The sequence below is a fragment of the Arabidopsis thaliana genome, chromosome 3, assembly GCF_000001735.4.
Source record: "Arabidopsis thaliana chromosome 3, partial sequence".
Classification (NCBI taxonomy): Eukaryota; Viridiplantae; Streptophyta; class Magnoliopsida; order Brassicales; family Brassicaceae; genus Arabidopsis; species Arabidopsis thaliana.
The window spans coordinates 10,552,267-10,569,004 of NC_003074.8; the positions used below are offsets into that span (position 1 = coordinate 10,552,267).

The 16,738-nt window shown below is 32.1% G+C and overlaps 1 protein-coding gene, 2 long non-coding RNA genes and 1 pseudogene across 4 annotated transcripts; 3 read left to right on the top strand and 1 right to left on the bottom strand.

Annotated features, from left to right (window-relative positions):
• Positions 1-6,697: 6,697 nt before the first annotated feature.
• AT3G05475 lies at positions 6,698-6,996 on the bottom strand. Its single transcript, NR_141178.1, has one exon. It is a non-coding gene; the product is annotated as an other RNA (long non-coding RNA).
• On the top strand, positions 6,973-7,299 carry AT3G05485. Its single transcript, NR_141179.1, has one exon. It is a non-coding gene; the product is annotated as an other RNA (long non-coding RNA).
• Positions 7,300-9,313: 2,014 nt separating this feature from the next.
• On the top strand, positions 9,314-9,823 carry AT3G28295 (annotated as a pseudogene; the record flags this gene model as incomplete). The annotated part of the gene is made up of 1 exon: positions 9,314-9,823.
• Positions 9,824-13,407: 3,584 nt separating this feature from the next.
• Positions 13,408-15,368, top strand: AT14A (transmembrane protein, putative (DUF677)). The gene is made up of 2 exons (NM_113749.4): positions 13,408-13,539; positions 13,829-15,368. The coding sequence occupies exon 2, from the start codon at positions 13,840-13,842 to the stop codon at positions 14,995-14,997; it is 1,158 nt and encodes a 385-aa protein (NP_189470.1). The 5' UTR covers positions 13,408-13,539; positions 13,829-13,839; the 3' UTR covers positions 14,998-15,368.
• Positions 15,369-16,738: the final 1,370 nt, after the last annotated feature.

Below are 16,738 nucleotides of genomic sequence, written 5' to 3' on the forward strand. Positions count from 1 at the left end.
TCGTTGAAATCATTGGAGCCATACCATTTCTCTGTATAATCCTCTTGACGGTATCTCGTTCAATATAAATTATGGCTTAATCAATCAGAGTTTGTAACACCTTGAATAAGTGAGAAGTGATGACAATAAGCTTGTATTTTAGGAACAATCAGAATTATTCTCTCTCTTTTTTTTTTTTTTGCTAACAACAAATTTATTCTCTGTTTTGCAAATCCATTTTTAAAAAGTTCTTGCTTCAAAAAAAAGAAGATAAATTTACTTTTTTTTTTTTTTTGATATACCCTATTGGCTAATCTGGTCAGCTTCGGTAGAAACGCACCGAAGTACTACAGAGTGGACTTCTCCCGATTCGGGTAGAATTGGACTACCACACTCTCTGGTCCGAGTTTGGAATGCCTTCCGACTAATGCCAAGGGATAATCAGACCGCCTGCCTTTCTGACTACCAGGTAAACCAAGTACGTCAATGCCCAACTGACAGACTTTTGATTACAAACCTTGTTTGGCTTGATCAAATATTTCATCATACTACACTAGTTGAGAATTCTTTTGAGAATTTGTTGTTCTCAGAGCGGGAGTATACTTAGTTTGAGAATTCTTTTTCCGATAGCAACAATTAGAAAACTTGTTCTGTTGTTTGTACCGATTAATATTCAAAGATTATTACAATTTTAAAAACTTAATAGATATTGCATAATTATATATAGACATGTTTTCTATATACATCTGTCTAGTGAATCATTATTATTTTTATGTGTAATTTTTTTATCCATAACAAGTTTTTGACATTGTTGCCTAGGACCATTTAGCAAGCGCCCTTAGGTTTTAGATTTAAATTTCGCTCTCTAGCCTCCAAACACATAGCTTATGCCCTAGACTTCTATCAACATTGGTCACATAGATTATGTTCAATTGTTAAATCTGTAGTGAGCTATGACTTCTTCTCCTATTCCTCCCCAAACATGAGCGACCATAATGAAGTATGTAAGTTTTGGTGCATATGGAAAATCCACGATCGATTCCAATTGCTTTGCAAACAAGTTTGAAAGTTGTGAAAATCTTTATTGGTAATTTGGCGAGTATTATCGCCAATAGATCCTCTGGTAAGGAATCTAAGATTCCTATCTCTCTGTTTCAATAAGATTAATTTTTTGGATGTTGTAAATTTTGTACTCTTATTAGACTTGAAAATTTAATATTTTGGAGAAACATCTTTTGGCAGTAAGTAATGAAGATTATAGTCGAATTCACTTACACAAACAATTTAAATTCAAATTTATAATTGATGATTATAGTATTCATCTTTTTTAGTAACGTATAAGACTATCAATATAAAAAGTATGTATATTCAGAAGTTTAAAAGTTATTAAATATTTTGGCTACTTGTATTATAAATATGTTGACAGTGCTATAAGACATAACATCGTTTGATAAATAAAAGCTATTGATGAATTCTAATAATAATCTCTTCTAAAAAATAATGAAAAACATATTTTAATACATTATATATAAATTTACATAATTATAATTTATGATATTTAATTAGATTATGTATCTACATAGAAATTTAAAAACAAATTGTTATTTTATCTTCTTCATCTCTTTTAGACACTTCAACATGCTTTGTTTTAGATCTCCAAGATCTTCATCTTTAAGAACCTTTAATGAAAATATCTTCCCATCGAAGGCTTCCACCTTAAAAAAACACCACTAAAACCAATAGAAGCTCGATCGACCCAACCATCTTTGAAACTTCACTTGCTAAGAATTCAAACCAAATTAAATATCGTATGAAAATTGTAGAAAATTTACAATTTCGTCATGTTTTTTTGTTGTGGTGGCGTAATTCTTTGAGCCTCCTTCTTTAAGGTGTTCAGTTTGAGTTTCATGCTAACCGAGTTTCTATGTTTAAAGTTCAGATTTAGTTGTTAAGGTAGCATAATAAATTAGTTGTTGTTTTACAGAAAAAATAATAAATTAATTGTTTAGCATACTAAAAGAAAAAGGAAAAAACTGGAAAACATTCCAGAGAAAAAGCTACCATAATTCTTTCATGGTCGTTAAGTAGCGGATTTGAATCTACAAACAGTATAAATATGGAGTATTTTAAACTAATTAAATGAGATATTTTTCTTCCAACCAGAAAAATTATGAATTAAATGTTCAAATAAAAGATAGATAAGATATTTTTGGAAATTAAATGTTCAAATAAATGATAGATAAGATATTTTGTTCAAATAAAAGATAGATAAGATATTTTTTGGAAATTAAATGTTCAAATAAAAGATAGATAAGATATTTTTTGGAATCATGGAATCACTCACTCTCACAGAATCACATGGCATCCTAATAATTTATTCGATTTAGAAATCATATTAATTAAACTATAATTTAATAATAGTTAGTTGATCACATGTTTTCTCTAATATTTTATTAGATTACGAATCAAATTAAAAAAATTTATTATATAAAGTATAGTTTTCTAAGTTAGCAACTCACCTGACTGTGACAAGTGTCAAATCTATTGATCTAAGATTTTGACACATGTTTCAAAAAACTTTTCCTTTTTAATAATTAAAAAAAAAAAGTAAATATATAATTATAAGAAAAATATATATCTAGGCAGATTTTAAAATGTAAAAAAAAAAGCTATTAGGAAAACCATAAGAGTTTTGGCCAGTAGGAAACGAAAATTTTGTTTTTAACAATTAAAAGTTGAAAATGATAATTATAACAGAATTATAAATATAAACAGTTCTACAAATATAAAAAAAAATATTATAAGAAAACTATACATATAAAAAAAATTATATGTATATTTTTCATAAGACAAATAGAAATTATAATTTAGTAAGTGTACAAGAAATAAAAATTTAAAATAGAAAAAGATTAAGAAAATTATATAATCACTTATTATTCATATACGAAAAAGGATTGTAAATACTCACTTCAATATAAACATATAGATTACCTCATAATTTCTCGCCAAACAAATTAATTTCTTTAGAAACACCATCATTGCTTTAACTTCATTTTATTTGTATAACATTTTCTTTTGTTGGATCACAAATTATTTTTTGGATAGTATTAGTAACTAACCTTTGACTCAAAAATAATTATAAAAAAATACTCATGAGTCAAAAAAAATTGAAATGTAAAAATTCAAAATAGCCCTCATACAAAAGACAAACATAGAACGCGTATTGTAATTTGGAGAAAATAAATGAAGTAAATAATAATAACCCAAAATCTATTAAAAAAAAATCATTATTGAAAATTTGACAACGAAAGAGACAACCAAAAATATCATTTAGTAAAATCATATCATACTAAAAGAAATATGAGTAGCATGTGATTGTTATGGAGGTGATAATGGTGATGGTGGATGGTTACGAAGGTGGTGATATGGTGATTTAAAAAAGAAATGAATCATATAAAAATTACATTCTTTTATCGTATGTTGGAAACATATCATGTCGTTTATATTTTTTTAGAAAAATAATTTGAATCAAAATGGTTTTCTAAAAATAGCATGTGATATTCAGATTCAAGGAATATATAGTGATGGAGGCAAATTAAAAATTATGAACGGCGATGGACACAGACTAGAGTTGTTGTCGGCGAGACTCGGCTGGATGTTGGAGGAGATAAAGAAGGCAAAGAAATAAGAGCAATTAGAAAAGAGAAGAAAAGGCTTTGATTATTTGTTATTTATTTTTAATATTAATTAAGATATAATTTGATCAGATACACATATTATGTAAATATAAAAATCTAGAAGTTTTTATTAAGATGAAGTGTATAAAATAAAAATTCAGTATATTATGATGAAATAGATAGTTAAACTGTATTGCAAAATGAAATGAACTAGATTTTAACTCGCGGTATATCGCGGGACGATTTATTTTTTAAAGGTAATATATATTAAAACTTACAAATTTTATTTTCATAAAATATTTATATTTTACAGTTTATAATTGTTAATAAGTAACGCTATACCATGAAACCATGAGACAATTGTTAAAAAACTGAAGTTTTAACCCTTATTAAAACAACAGATTAATAATATTTTAAAATTTTATAAATATTGATTCAAATACATCCACCATATAACCCAATTCCAAAATAAAACCCGTTCGGTAATTTCTTTACCCGTCCCGTGATTTTTTTTTAAGTAATAATTTTTAAAATTTAAGAATTATTTATTATATATAAAAGTTTTTCAAATTGTATCATTCTCTAATACATTTATATTTTATAGTTTAATTTTATATATAGTAACATTATACATACCACATAACATTTTTGGTTTTATATAACCTTTATAAATTAGGATGATTTGATATGTTTAATATTAGTGGTCTTAAAAAATAATAAATTAAAGATTTAACCCGTATTGAAACAGTGGATTAATTATATTTTACTTTTTTATTAATGTTGATTCAAAAACCCGTCCCTCCAAATCCGTCTTGCCAAAAAACTATTTATTTTATTAATATTAATTTTATTTATGATATGACTCTTAATTATAATCTAAACATTTTAGCTAATAACATAGGAGTGCACCATATTTATTTAATAGGGGAATGTATCATATGACCCGAATATAGTAGTTAAATATTAGTTAGTTTAAATTAGTTAAAGAATACAAATTGAAAATGTATATTACACTTTATTCGAAAATAGTATCAAAATTTATATAACACAGAGATTTGATAATTTTTTAATTGTTGAATACTTTTTTTTTGTGCTAATTTTTATGTGATTAAGATTTAATTGATTTCGTATGTAAAATATTAAATTGTTTTACGAACTTATTTGTTTATAATTTGGTAACAGATAGATATTTAAATATTCGATATATTTTGCTTCAGTTTAGAAAATCTTTGATGACCCGTCTTTAGATCCAATAAGCCCTATAATTAAGAAATAAATATTGTTGTTAAATGATTTTGGTAACCTTAATGACGTAATTAAAAGATTTTTTTTTTGATTAAATTTTTCTATTGCCATTGTCATGTAATTAATTACAAAAATTAAGGTTACATTTAAAATGTACTTCCCAAATAATATAGTAGGATAGATTGAAAATTTGTCTAGAAAATAAATACTAATAGAAAATATGTGTGATTTACTATTTGAAATTCAGATAGCATTGATCAAATAGAATGTATAGAATTAAAATACAGTTTATTATGATGAAATAGATAGTGAAAGTATAAAACACAATAGATTATCTAAAATTACAATTTTTTAAAAACAAAAACTACTCGATAAATGTATGTTAATCATGCATAACTATTCAATTATTTAGGATTAACATATCGATATCAAAATAAGTAGAAAAACACGTGGATGCGTATGTTAGTTGAGATGTTTTGAGGATAAGGACCATAGGGTGGACATGAACTATATGTTAATCATACAAGTCGATATATAAACTATTATACTATTAATTCTGGCGACATTACACATGCATAGACATAAATGTCATCCTAGAAATGACATTTTTACCTACAAACTTATAAATGTCATTTATAAAATAGGCCCTTTAACAAAAAAAAAAATGTCATTTATAAAATAAAAGCATGATAAGTTGTAGGAATCCAGCAATATATAATATGAGATGATGATGGTTCAAAGAACACATGGCTTCATGTGATATTTCACTTATATTATCATAAATAGTTTCATGATTAATATATAGTTGCATGATAATCATACAATTAATTAACTAGTGTAGTTTATTTTACTTTATATTCTGAAAAGAATCAAACAATGTTAATATAATAAATCATTAAGTCACTTATACAAAATCACGTCTTCCCTAATATTTGATTCTATTATGAATCATATCACTTAAACTATAGTTTAATACTAATAGTTTAGTTAAATCATATGTCTTCTTTCATATTTTATTCGATTAGGAATCCAATTAAAATATAGTTATTAATAGTTAATTAGACAGGTTTGGAAAATTAAAGTTTTAAATTATTCGGGCTAGAAATTTTCAGCAGAATCATCTCTTGATCAATAATTTAGTGTTTATATTAGTTAGAAAATTAAAACTTATTTCTTCAGATTTGTTTATAGTTTTGCTTAATACTTCCATGTAAATATAGGATCCGTACACTTAAGAATTTATTTATTTAGAAATAAAGCTCTCAACTTAAAGTATTTTAATAAATTTAATAAGTAAAATAGTGTATGAAAGTAGAGATAGATAAGTAGAAAATAGTAAATTATTTGTTTTTAGATAAAAATATATGTGTCCCTTATGTATTCGGGAACCTCATATTCATACAATAATTTTTACATTTATAGATGATTAAATACATTGGCTTCGAGAACCAACACCAACAATTAGCTCCCCTAGTCCTTCGAGCTTACACACCAGTTGAGAGGACATTATTTCCTTAATAACGAAGAATGCATAATATGATCTCTATTCTCATAATATTTTCTGTTTAACTTAATTCGAAATCGTTAATCTATTGTGTGATCTCAGAACTTTGTGAAATTTTAATGTATTAAAAAAATATATTTTAATATATTATATATAAATTTACATAATTATAATTTATGATATTTAATGAGATTATATATCTACATAGAAATTTAAAAACAAATTGTTATTTTATCTTCTTCGTCTCTTTTAGACACTTCAACATGCTTTGTTTCAGATCTCCAAGATCTTCATATTTAAAAAATGACGACATTACTTTCGTAAGGAAGTAGGTTTTAGAATTTCGGACTCCTTTCGGTTTATTATTCATTTTGTCGGTCCTAAAGAGCGAATACTATGTTTACGCGATCCTGTTTTGGTTGCTTTTTTATTTGTATCATGCCCCATTTCATTCTCTGAGACTATTTCCAAAAGTAACTAGCTCATCATCCTTACCGAGATCAGACTCAATGGATTCACCTTCTTCTCGAGGGTCTTGAATGGAAAGGGACATGTGGTCATCAATCAAAGTCTCCTCCTCATCCTTATTGCTTAATAGACTGAAATCAGTTGATGAGACTACATCAGTGACTTGCTTCTCTGGTTTATTCTTTCATGTGGGAGATCAATGTGGATTTTTACGAGTGACCGCAGTTTACTGGTTCTTTTCCACTTTCCTCTCCCCCCCGGTCTACTATTTCACCCTCCTCTGTCTTGTCTCTGTTGTGGACAAGAACTCATGATACGACCTTGAATTGGTCTGAATTTATCTTGACTGTCTCTTGCGGTAAAACTGAAGGTGAGAACTCGGTTAGTAAAATGTTTTGTGAGCCTTCCAGTTCAAGGATAAAGCCTCTTGCCATTTTCTCTACTGTAGCTTTGTCAACAACATTGGCCTTGTCTCCACACCTGTAAAAGACTGCATTGTGGAGGAAGTCAAGGGTAGCTAACCAGAACCGTCACGGTCTAGCCTGAATCATCAAAATTAATCTAGTTCACCAATGGTTTTTATAGGTTGACTTCTACCAGCACTCTCGCCACATCCAAACGAATACACCACTCTGTATTCGGGTACAGTTTAACAAAATTGCCTTTAGTACTCGATAGGAATCTAAGACCCTGGTGCAAAAAGAGATGCGGCGGAACGTCTTTGAGGTCCACCCACAAAGGCATGGCCGACTGATCTGAGGGATATTGTGCAGTTGCAGGATTCCAAATACTAATGACTATTGGGATGTTTGCAATGTGCCAATAGCGACGCTTCAAAACATGGTTTCAGATCTGATCGCTCTCTATGAAAGCACAATTGTTGTTTTGTTTAAGAACTAAACATCAATCCTTGAGGATTTTTCAGTGACAATCTGTAACATCCCCGATCCGAACTAGGATCGAGGGGAAGGGCTGGGACGAGACTTATAGAGAGTCGGGCGAGAAAACTCGTCCCAAGTCCCGGAGAAGGGCGGCCAAATCGTGTGAACATGAATGGCCAAGAGCCCGAGGGAAAGAAGTGAGAATAAATAGCTCGGAAAGCTAAGTGGGAAGCTGGAGCAGCTCAAGGGAAGCTCGGGGAAGCTCAGCCACCTCAAAGGGAAGCTCGGCCAGCTCCACTAGCTCGACTTAGCTGGAAGGGGAGTGAGCCGGTTACTCGGACGGTTGTCGGACGGTTGTCGAACGGTTTCCCCGGCAGTTACCTTGAGCGGTTACCCGGCGGTTACCGGCGATTACCAAGGCGGTTCCCGGGCCATAAGGACGCGCCACGTGTGTGGTTGGGAAGGAAGCGCCCTGAAGGATCCGAAAGGACCTAGAGGCGCCCGTTCGCAAGGGCGGTTATTCGCCCCTTCCTTATAAATAACTCGCCCTTCAGCCAAGGAAAAACACAAGTCCATATACCGAAACTCTCACCAAAACTCAGAAAAGAAACGTGATCTTTCTAAGGGTGCGAACGAACGGAACAAGATGACCGAGATTTAGATCATGGGCACTCCCGGCACCACTGGGCCGACGGAGGCCGAGGAAGCGAATGGTCGAACGACCAAGGATATGACCAAGTTCGTGGGAAGGATATGGCTTAGCGGCAAGGATGGTTGTCCGGGCAAGTGGGTGGTGTTTAAGTTAAAGTATTGGATCGAATGATTATAATAACCTATAGTGCAAACACTCATGTCGTTCGAAACCTTATATGAATAAAGTTGGCTTGTTTCTTTATGTGAATTCGTCTCTTTTTTTACTTATGAATCTCAGAATTTCCGCTGCCAATTACACTTAGAGCGAATTCGGATAAGACCTGAGGACACTTGAGTTGTCCTCGGATGGGAACAACCTCACCGGGCGGACAGCCCGGGATGGGACGTTTCACAATCCAAATGTGATTCATAGTCAAGTGAATAATTCCAACGTGCAGGGCATCACCCATAAAAACACCGACAATAAAACACTTCCACAACGACACTGATGCACCCACTACTTTTCCTGAAATTGTGACTTTCGCGACTCTATTTTCAACAACAAAGTCTAAGATTTCCTTTAGCCAAAAAGACCCATGGGTCTCTTATGGGAGGAGAGTCTGCTTGCGACGACTGAGTTGGAGAGGGAAGAGAAGGAGAAGACGCCATCGGCAGCGCCGGAGACTCCATCGGAGGGGGAAAATCGCTACCTTACAAGGGATGCTAGACGATGGGAGCGACTAGGGTTTATGCTTCAAAAAACTTAAACTTTCATATTTCCTTTGGGATAATTTTAAAACCTTCTATCCGAAATAGAGTGATATAGATGCCGTGATTTCTTCAAGAACTCCCTAACTTCTTCTTGGTAAACTGAACAAGTAGTCAGAGTATTTGTAAATTTAAAAGTTTTCATGATTGGTACGACACTGCTGAACTCAAGGAAGCATTAGTAAGTCTCCTGAAAAGGAACAAATCATCCTTTGCCTGGTCAGCAGAAGACATGTCTAGCATCTGCCCAAGTATAATTTGTCACGAGTTAAATGTCAACTTAAGTTTCAAGCATGTAAAGCAAAAACGAAGAAAGCTCGGGACAGAAAGGGCACAAGCAGTAAATGACGAAGTGGATAAACTTCTGAAGATAGGTTCAATAAGAGAAGTCCAGTATCCGTAGTGGGTGGCCAATCTGGTTGTCATCAAGAAGAAAAATGGATAGGATAGGGTGTTTATCGATTTCACAGATCTAAAAAAAGCGTGCCTAAAGGATGCTTTCCGTTTTCGCATATTAACCGACCAAGGTATTTATTATTATAAGGTAACGCCTTTCGGCTTAAAGAATGCAGAAGTAACTTATCAACGCTTGGTGAAAAAATGTTCCACACACACCTCAAAAAGACAATGGAGGTGTACATGACATAATGTTAGTCAAATCATTAAAAGTTTATTTGGGATGAGAAGTATGAAGTAGCATTTGGGCAGCTAAAAGCTAAAAGCATACCTAAGCACCTCGCCAGTTTTATCAAAACTCAAAAGTTGAATTCAAAAGCATATTTGGGTAGAACTCTGCGAGTACGATATTGAATTCAAAAGTTGGGTGAATATGAAGGTTCAAGTCTTAGCTGATTTCTTGACAGAGTTACCAATGCATAGCTCGAGCGAATGATGCGTGTTCTATTTCGCCTTAGGCTTTTACCTGAAAGACTACATGACTACTGTAAGTGCATAACAAATCCTAACTACGGAGGTGGGATTCGATCCCTGATTAATAAGGATAGTACATCCACATTTAACCACCAGACTAAGCTAATTCATTTGTAACGAATAAAAAATTGATTGTATATATATTCTTAAACACTATGGGTTAAATTTTAACTTCAGTTAGACCATCCGTTAAAGATATCTGCTTTTGTCAAAATTTAAAGAAACGAAAGTTTTTAAAGGACATAAAAATTAACTCAAGTATTGTTCGGAAAACTTTAATAATGCAGATATTAGACGGATAAATTAAAAATAGATGACGATTATTCCGTGTTTTTTCTCCCAGAAAATATAATACATTTAAACGTGTTTAAACGTGTTAGTATTAGTGTCATTTAAGTGTGTTTTACCCGTTTTATATTGTTCTAGCATACTGTGGATTCTAGCTTTTGGCATATAAAATTTTGGAACTCCCTATCCTTCAAGTCTCATATTAGTATCAAATTTTCAATGACATAATTTTCTTATAACTTGGAACCTAAATTTGGGATATCACACAATATACATACTGTCTTTTTGTTTTTTTTTGTTTTTCTTTTTGCTTTCGAAAAACCACACAATATATTTAAACGACTGTAACATTTTATATAAATATAAACACATATAAACAATTAAATAGTCATTTCTACGTTAAGGTATTTCATCTTTTTACAGCCGTCGTCTACATATGGTTGTGGTATAGAGCGGTTGAGTCCATTTCTTGTTGTTTGATAGCTAAAGAAAGCTATTGTCTACTGTCTTGTGTGCTTGTCGTTAATTCGTCTGCAACTTCATGCTAAATTAGGTACAACTTATACAATATTTTAATTATTTAATATTATATACCACGTGTTGAGTAAAATATTTTCTGGTCGAAAATTCGAGAAATCTTATCTGGTCCCAATCCAATTTATACCGACGTGAAATCTCAACACGTACATAACATTTTGATAACAAGATCACTGGTATATCATCATAAGAAGATCCTTCACAATAAATATTTTTGGCGAAAAAGAATTTTTTTTTTCCTATGATAAAGAACTCGTTACACCAAACATAAAAAGCCAAAACCAAAAGAATGTTGGTACTCAACATACAAATATACCGAACTCACATTTTTGGTGTGTAGATAAATAAGTCTAACAACCTCCATTAGGTATTCCGATATTTTGCTTAAAAATTATTAGAAGAAGACCCACGCTATGCATGCTAATAATTTAAATATACTTTCGCGTAAAAAACACTAAATTAATGTAACTTAAAAACTTATTAGAACATGTATTTTAAAATAAAATGATGTAAAAGAGATAATAGTAAGAAATTTTGTTAACTGAAAAATCCTAATTTGTTTGATTTTTTTATTTATATATTTAGTAGTTAAGTTAAAATTTATTGGTTTGTTATTATTTTTTGGTAAACTGATAATATATGCCATTACAATTTTAAAATATATTTTTGGCAACCAAAAAGTATTAGTATTTATTTGCATTCATATATACTAAATAAAACAGAAACATATATATTTTACTCCCATCCCACATAAACTAATTTAGGTAAATTAATTTTTAAAATTTATAAATTTTCGAAGTAGGTATTTAAAATGTAGCAAGTTAAACATCATTAGGAGATCATTTATATAATTTATGATCCATTAATCACAAAATCATTGATTAATATTAGGATGGTAAATATTTATTTTAAAGTGAAAAGAAAACAAATAAGACAATATTACGCATATCAAAAAAAAAAATTATTAGATCATATTATGTATGTGAACTGTCGACTTTAAAATGTCTTTTACGATCATTTTAAAGTTGACAGTTAACATACATAATATGATCTAGTATTTAATATATATATATATAATATTTATTAAAAATTGCTACTATAAACATTACTAAAATACTAGGTAATCACCCACGTTACCGTGGAGATTTTGTTTGGTTTCATGTTTTGTTTGATTTAATATCATGTTTTAATAAATATAATGTTTAGCAGCAAAACTAAACAAGTTAAGCAAAACGACAAATTTGGAGTCAGACTATACCTTCAGTGTCGACCAACACTAGGAAAGTGTCGATCAACACCATTCACAACCCAGCAAGTCTTGACGGCTTAAAGATTAGAACATCCTAGAATTGCTCGAGAAGGCTTTCCTATTTACATTATTAGTCCTTGTATGTTTTAAGACATAAATATTCTTTCAGGTCATTGTTTAGACCTATTAAGTTATCTTCTCTTTTAACTTTTGCTCTGCAACTCTTTGAGATTTTTAGAGACTTCTTCAGAGATTTCAAAACCTTTAGAGAGAAAAATCTTTTTTAAACTCTATTCTCTTTTTTATTTCTTTATGCAATATTATTCAAACATGTTTTCAGTTACTCTGATCTGTCTGAGTAATCTCCTTGTTCGGTATAGATGAATTAATAAATCAATAACCTGTTATGATTTTTTTAGAGTTCTTCATCTTTGATTGTTCTTATTGTTAGTTCTAGAATAGCTAACTAGAACTTGATCTTACGTTAATAGGTACGATCCGAGAGGACGCTTATTACTAGAACTATCTTAGGTGGGCATAAGTAACTAGATACGGATATGTCTGGTCTATATAATTATGTGAGCATATCAAACCAGAGTATATTGCTTGCTTAGTTGTAGGGGTTTGCAACGAGAGTTTGATTCAATACTATTACGCATAATAGTCAACGCAGCGAGAGTTGGTTGGTTATAGCATAGTGATTTGAGTTTTAGAACGGTTCAGTAATAATCCTAATTAACTGTTAGATCTACTATTAATCTATTTCCCAAGAATATCCCTAAACCCGACTCTTTCATCCATCAGACAACAATTTAAATTACTTTTTCTGTTTTTTCATATCTAGAAGACAACATCAAAACTTTTTGATGCAATAAAATATTAGAAATAAATTCAAACAAGAATAAATGCGAATTTAAGCCAAAAAAAAAATACTAGGATTATATTTCACCAAAGTTTCTTACATATAATATATACAATTATAAATATCAAATAAATATATAATTGATATATTCATACAAATAATTAATTTATGATATTGATCATTGATGGGATTAAACGATTAATAGGATTTTCAAAAAATATATTATCGTATTATATTATTGACTTGTGTTATGTTTTACGCAAGTTTCAACTTGAAACGATATAATTTATTATTTTGTAGAGGTATTACTGTATACAACTTATAAAGTTGATTTTAGGAATATATATGTATATTTATTTATTTAATTGAGGTTATAGTTGTAACTTAGCCAACACAGGTTTCTCCTATGTTCTTCTATAAATACTTGTAGATCACTAACCTAACTAATCATTCAAACTTCAACTCTCGCTAATACTTGAAAGCTCAAAATATCCTCTTGTATTCTGATCAAATTTCTGGTAATTTTCTCTCTTTTAATCTCTAACTCATTTTGATTCTTATATATATGTTCATATTTCTGATTTTTAGCCAATTGTCGGTATTTTCTATTTATTATCATAATTTTCTTTTTCTTCGTGAATTTTTTACAAGTAAATGTATATTTTTTCTCTGTTCTGAATATTATATAAGTGACTAATCAAAAAATTTAGAAAAGATTGTTTCGAAATATCTTATTTGGGAAGCTCGGTGTATCCAAAACTCTGTCCTAAATCTCTCTACATTTTTTTGATTTTTTTTTCGTTTTAGTAATATCATCGATGGTGCTATCCAAAGAGAATATGTTGAAATACTCGGCACACCTTCGTGCTTACAATTCCGCATGTGGAGACCATCCAGAACTCAAATCCTTTGATTCTGAGCTTCAGCAGAAAACCTCAAATCTGATAAACTCGTTCACCTCTGATGCCAAAACTGGGTTGGTGCCACTGCCCCAACACGCAGCATACAAGGAGTTCACCAAGCACCTAGCTGAAGTAAACCAACAGGTGTCAGACTACATCATTGGATATGGAGAAGTAGTGTGGGAGAACTCAACTCTGAGATCTTTGGTCGAAACCTATTTTGAAAGTGCCAAGAAGACTTTGGACATTGCCGAGAATGTAACAGAATACGTCGATGAAGCAAAAAGGGGCGAACGTTACATTGTAGCGGCCGTGGCACAGTTTGAAAAAGACAAAGAAAATGATGTTGGCAAAAAAACGAAGAGGTATGAAAATACCTTGAGGGAGCTGAAGAAGTTTGAAGCCATGGGAAATCCTTTTGATGGCGATAAGTTCACGACTCTGTTCAAGTTGATGCACAAGGAGCAAGAATCCCTTCTGGAAAGAGTGAGGGAGACTAAGGAAAAGCTTGATGAGGAACTTAAAAATATTGAGATGGAAATAAGTAGTCGAAAGAAATGGAGTATAATTTCGAATGTGCTTTTCATCGGTGCGTTTGTTGCTGTTGCCGTCGGATCCATGGTTCTAGTATGTACAGGCGTGGGTGCGGGCGTGGGCGTTGCAGGGCTTCTATCATTACCACTGATTGCGATAGGATGGGTAGGCGTCCACACTATTTTAGAGAACAAGATTCAAGCTCGAGAGAAACAGGAAGAAGCTCTGAAGAAAGCGCACCGTATAGCAAACGAAATGGATAAGGGTATGGAAACCGACAAAGTAGATATGAATTCCATATCTGGAAAAGTCCACGCGCTAAAAAGCAAGATCACGTCTATGTTGAATGCTGTGAAGGATGCTACTGAGGATGGAGCAAATGAGGTGGACACGAAACAAGTAATGGAAACCCTTACGGGGGACGTGGTGGAATTAACAGAGGATATCAAAGCAGTTGGTGATGATGTGGCAAAATATAGCAAAATGATCGAAGAGACGAGTTATCACGTTTTGCAAAAGATCACTGGTTCTGGAAAATAAACTTTATCGATGTTTGATGGAATCGAAGCACCAAGGCGCAGAACATCAAACAGACGCAGAGTCCAAAACCGGAGACAATTTTGTCTCATGGTTTTCTTGGTGTCCGTTTAATTATTTCAGTTTTTCTTTTAAGTGTTTGAGTTTTCAAAAATAAGAGACGACGGTCTTCCTCTCGTCGAGGAAGCTATCTTCTCCACTTTCCATTATTTCCTCGTTTGTAGGAGTCACTGACTCCACTTTTTTCTTCTTGTAATGTTTTTTTTCTCTTCTTGTAATGTTTCTCACTTTCTCTATAAAAAAAAAATGGCATTCTTAATTGCCAAAAAAAATTCTTGTTCTTATTATCTTTCAGTTTTCGTACTTACTCTGATTCCTCAAGCTTTGACAAAATCAAATCTATCATTTGGTATCAGAGCAAATAGTGTTTGGTCCGAAATTTTGTTTCGTTTTACCCATTCCACCCAAAAGAAAATCAAAGAAATGTGTTGCCACCACCCACCACTCGAAACAATGGCTAACACAAAATATAAACTTGACGAGCTCGAAAAGGGCATGGGTTTGGTCATGGACGTTTTCCACAAAATGCAAACCAGGTTGGGTAACAAACTTTGTTGTAACATCCCCAATTCCATAATTAGTAATTGGGCCATTTTGTTTAGTTAAAAGAAAACAACCCCAATAAGCCCAATATCTTATTCCTTAAACGACATAGGTCATGGTCGTTTGTGTGTAGAGTATATATATACATGTATATACTTTCTTTCTTCTTTACGAGCCGTCATAGAGAAACACAAACCTAATTCGTGTATGAACAGACCAGCACATTGATCTTTGAGTCTTGAAAAGCTATATTAGTGTTCTTGATGTTGATGTCGTTCGCTCATACGAAGGAAGAGATGGCGGCTGCGAAGTTGTTGTTCTGTTAAGTTGTCATTACGGTTATGTGTTGCGTTGTCGTCGGACTCGTGAGGAGGAGAAACAAGAGTCTTGAAGCCACCTTGGATGTGTTGTGGTGGTGTGTGTTATTCGGAAAGAGAGAGAAAGGGAGCAGAAGAGAGAGAGAAGTGAGGAGAGGATAGAGAACAAGCTGTTGCGTAGGTGGTGAAAACAGCTAGTGGGCTTGATTGGTCATGGCGTAGCTGTGACAGGCTTCTATGTTGGTGAAGAGCAAAGTTGGAGCAGATCAGAGATGGAGAAGAGAAGAATAAGAAAGATGAAAAAGGAAATAAGAATAGTGTGGAGGAGGCAACTTTGGAGGCTCGTACAAGTAATATCTGACATAGATATGGAATTATAAAGGTACTGAATTGTTCATTAGCAAACCAAGAGTCTACAGCAACTGAAAGATCTTAAATCGGATTTAAATGGAAAGAGTTATGGACATTGCTTCCTGTGCACGAAACAACTGAAACTGTTCAAACCCAGAAACCCTAAAAGGCAGTCCGAGATGGCTTGTTGACGGTAACGTTTGGAGGTCGTACTGATGTCCAATCTGGCTGAAAATTAGTTGAGCTGTTCGTGGGAATACAGGCTACATATTCAATGGTGGGATTCTGTTATAAACAGTTAGTTTCTGATTTATTTTTGCGTTTCTAAAAATGTTTGATATAGAGCAAATTATGATAAGATCTATTGTTTGGTTGGTAAATGAACTTGGATGAGCTGAAGGTGAGGGTGATAATCACGGAAACACAATGATTATTTTCTAAGCATGTTCTTCATGAATTGCTTGTATAGGTTT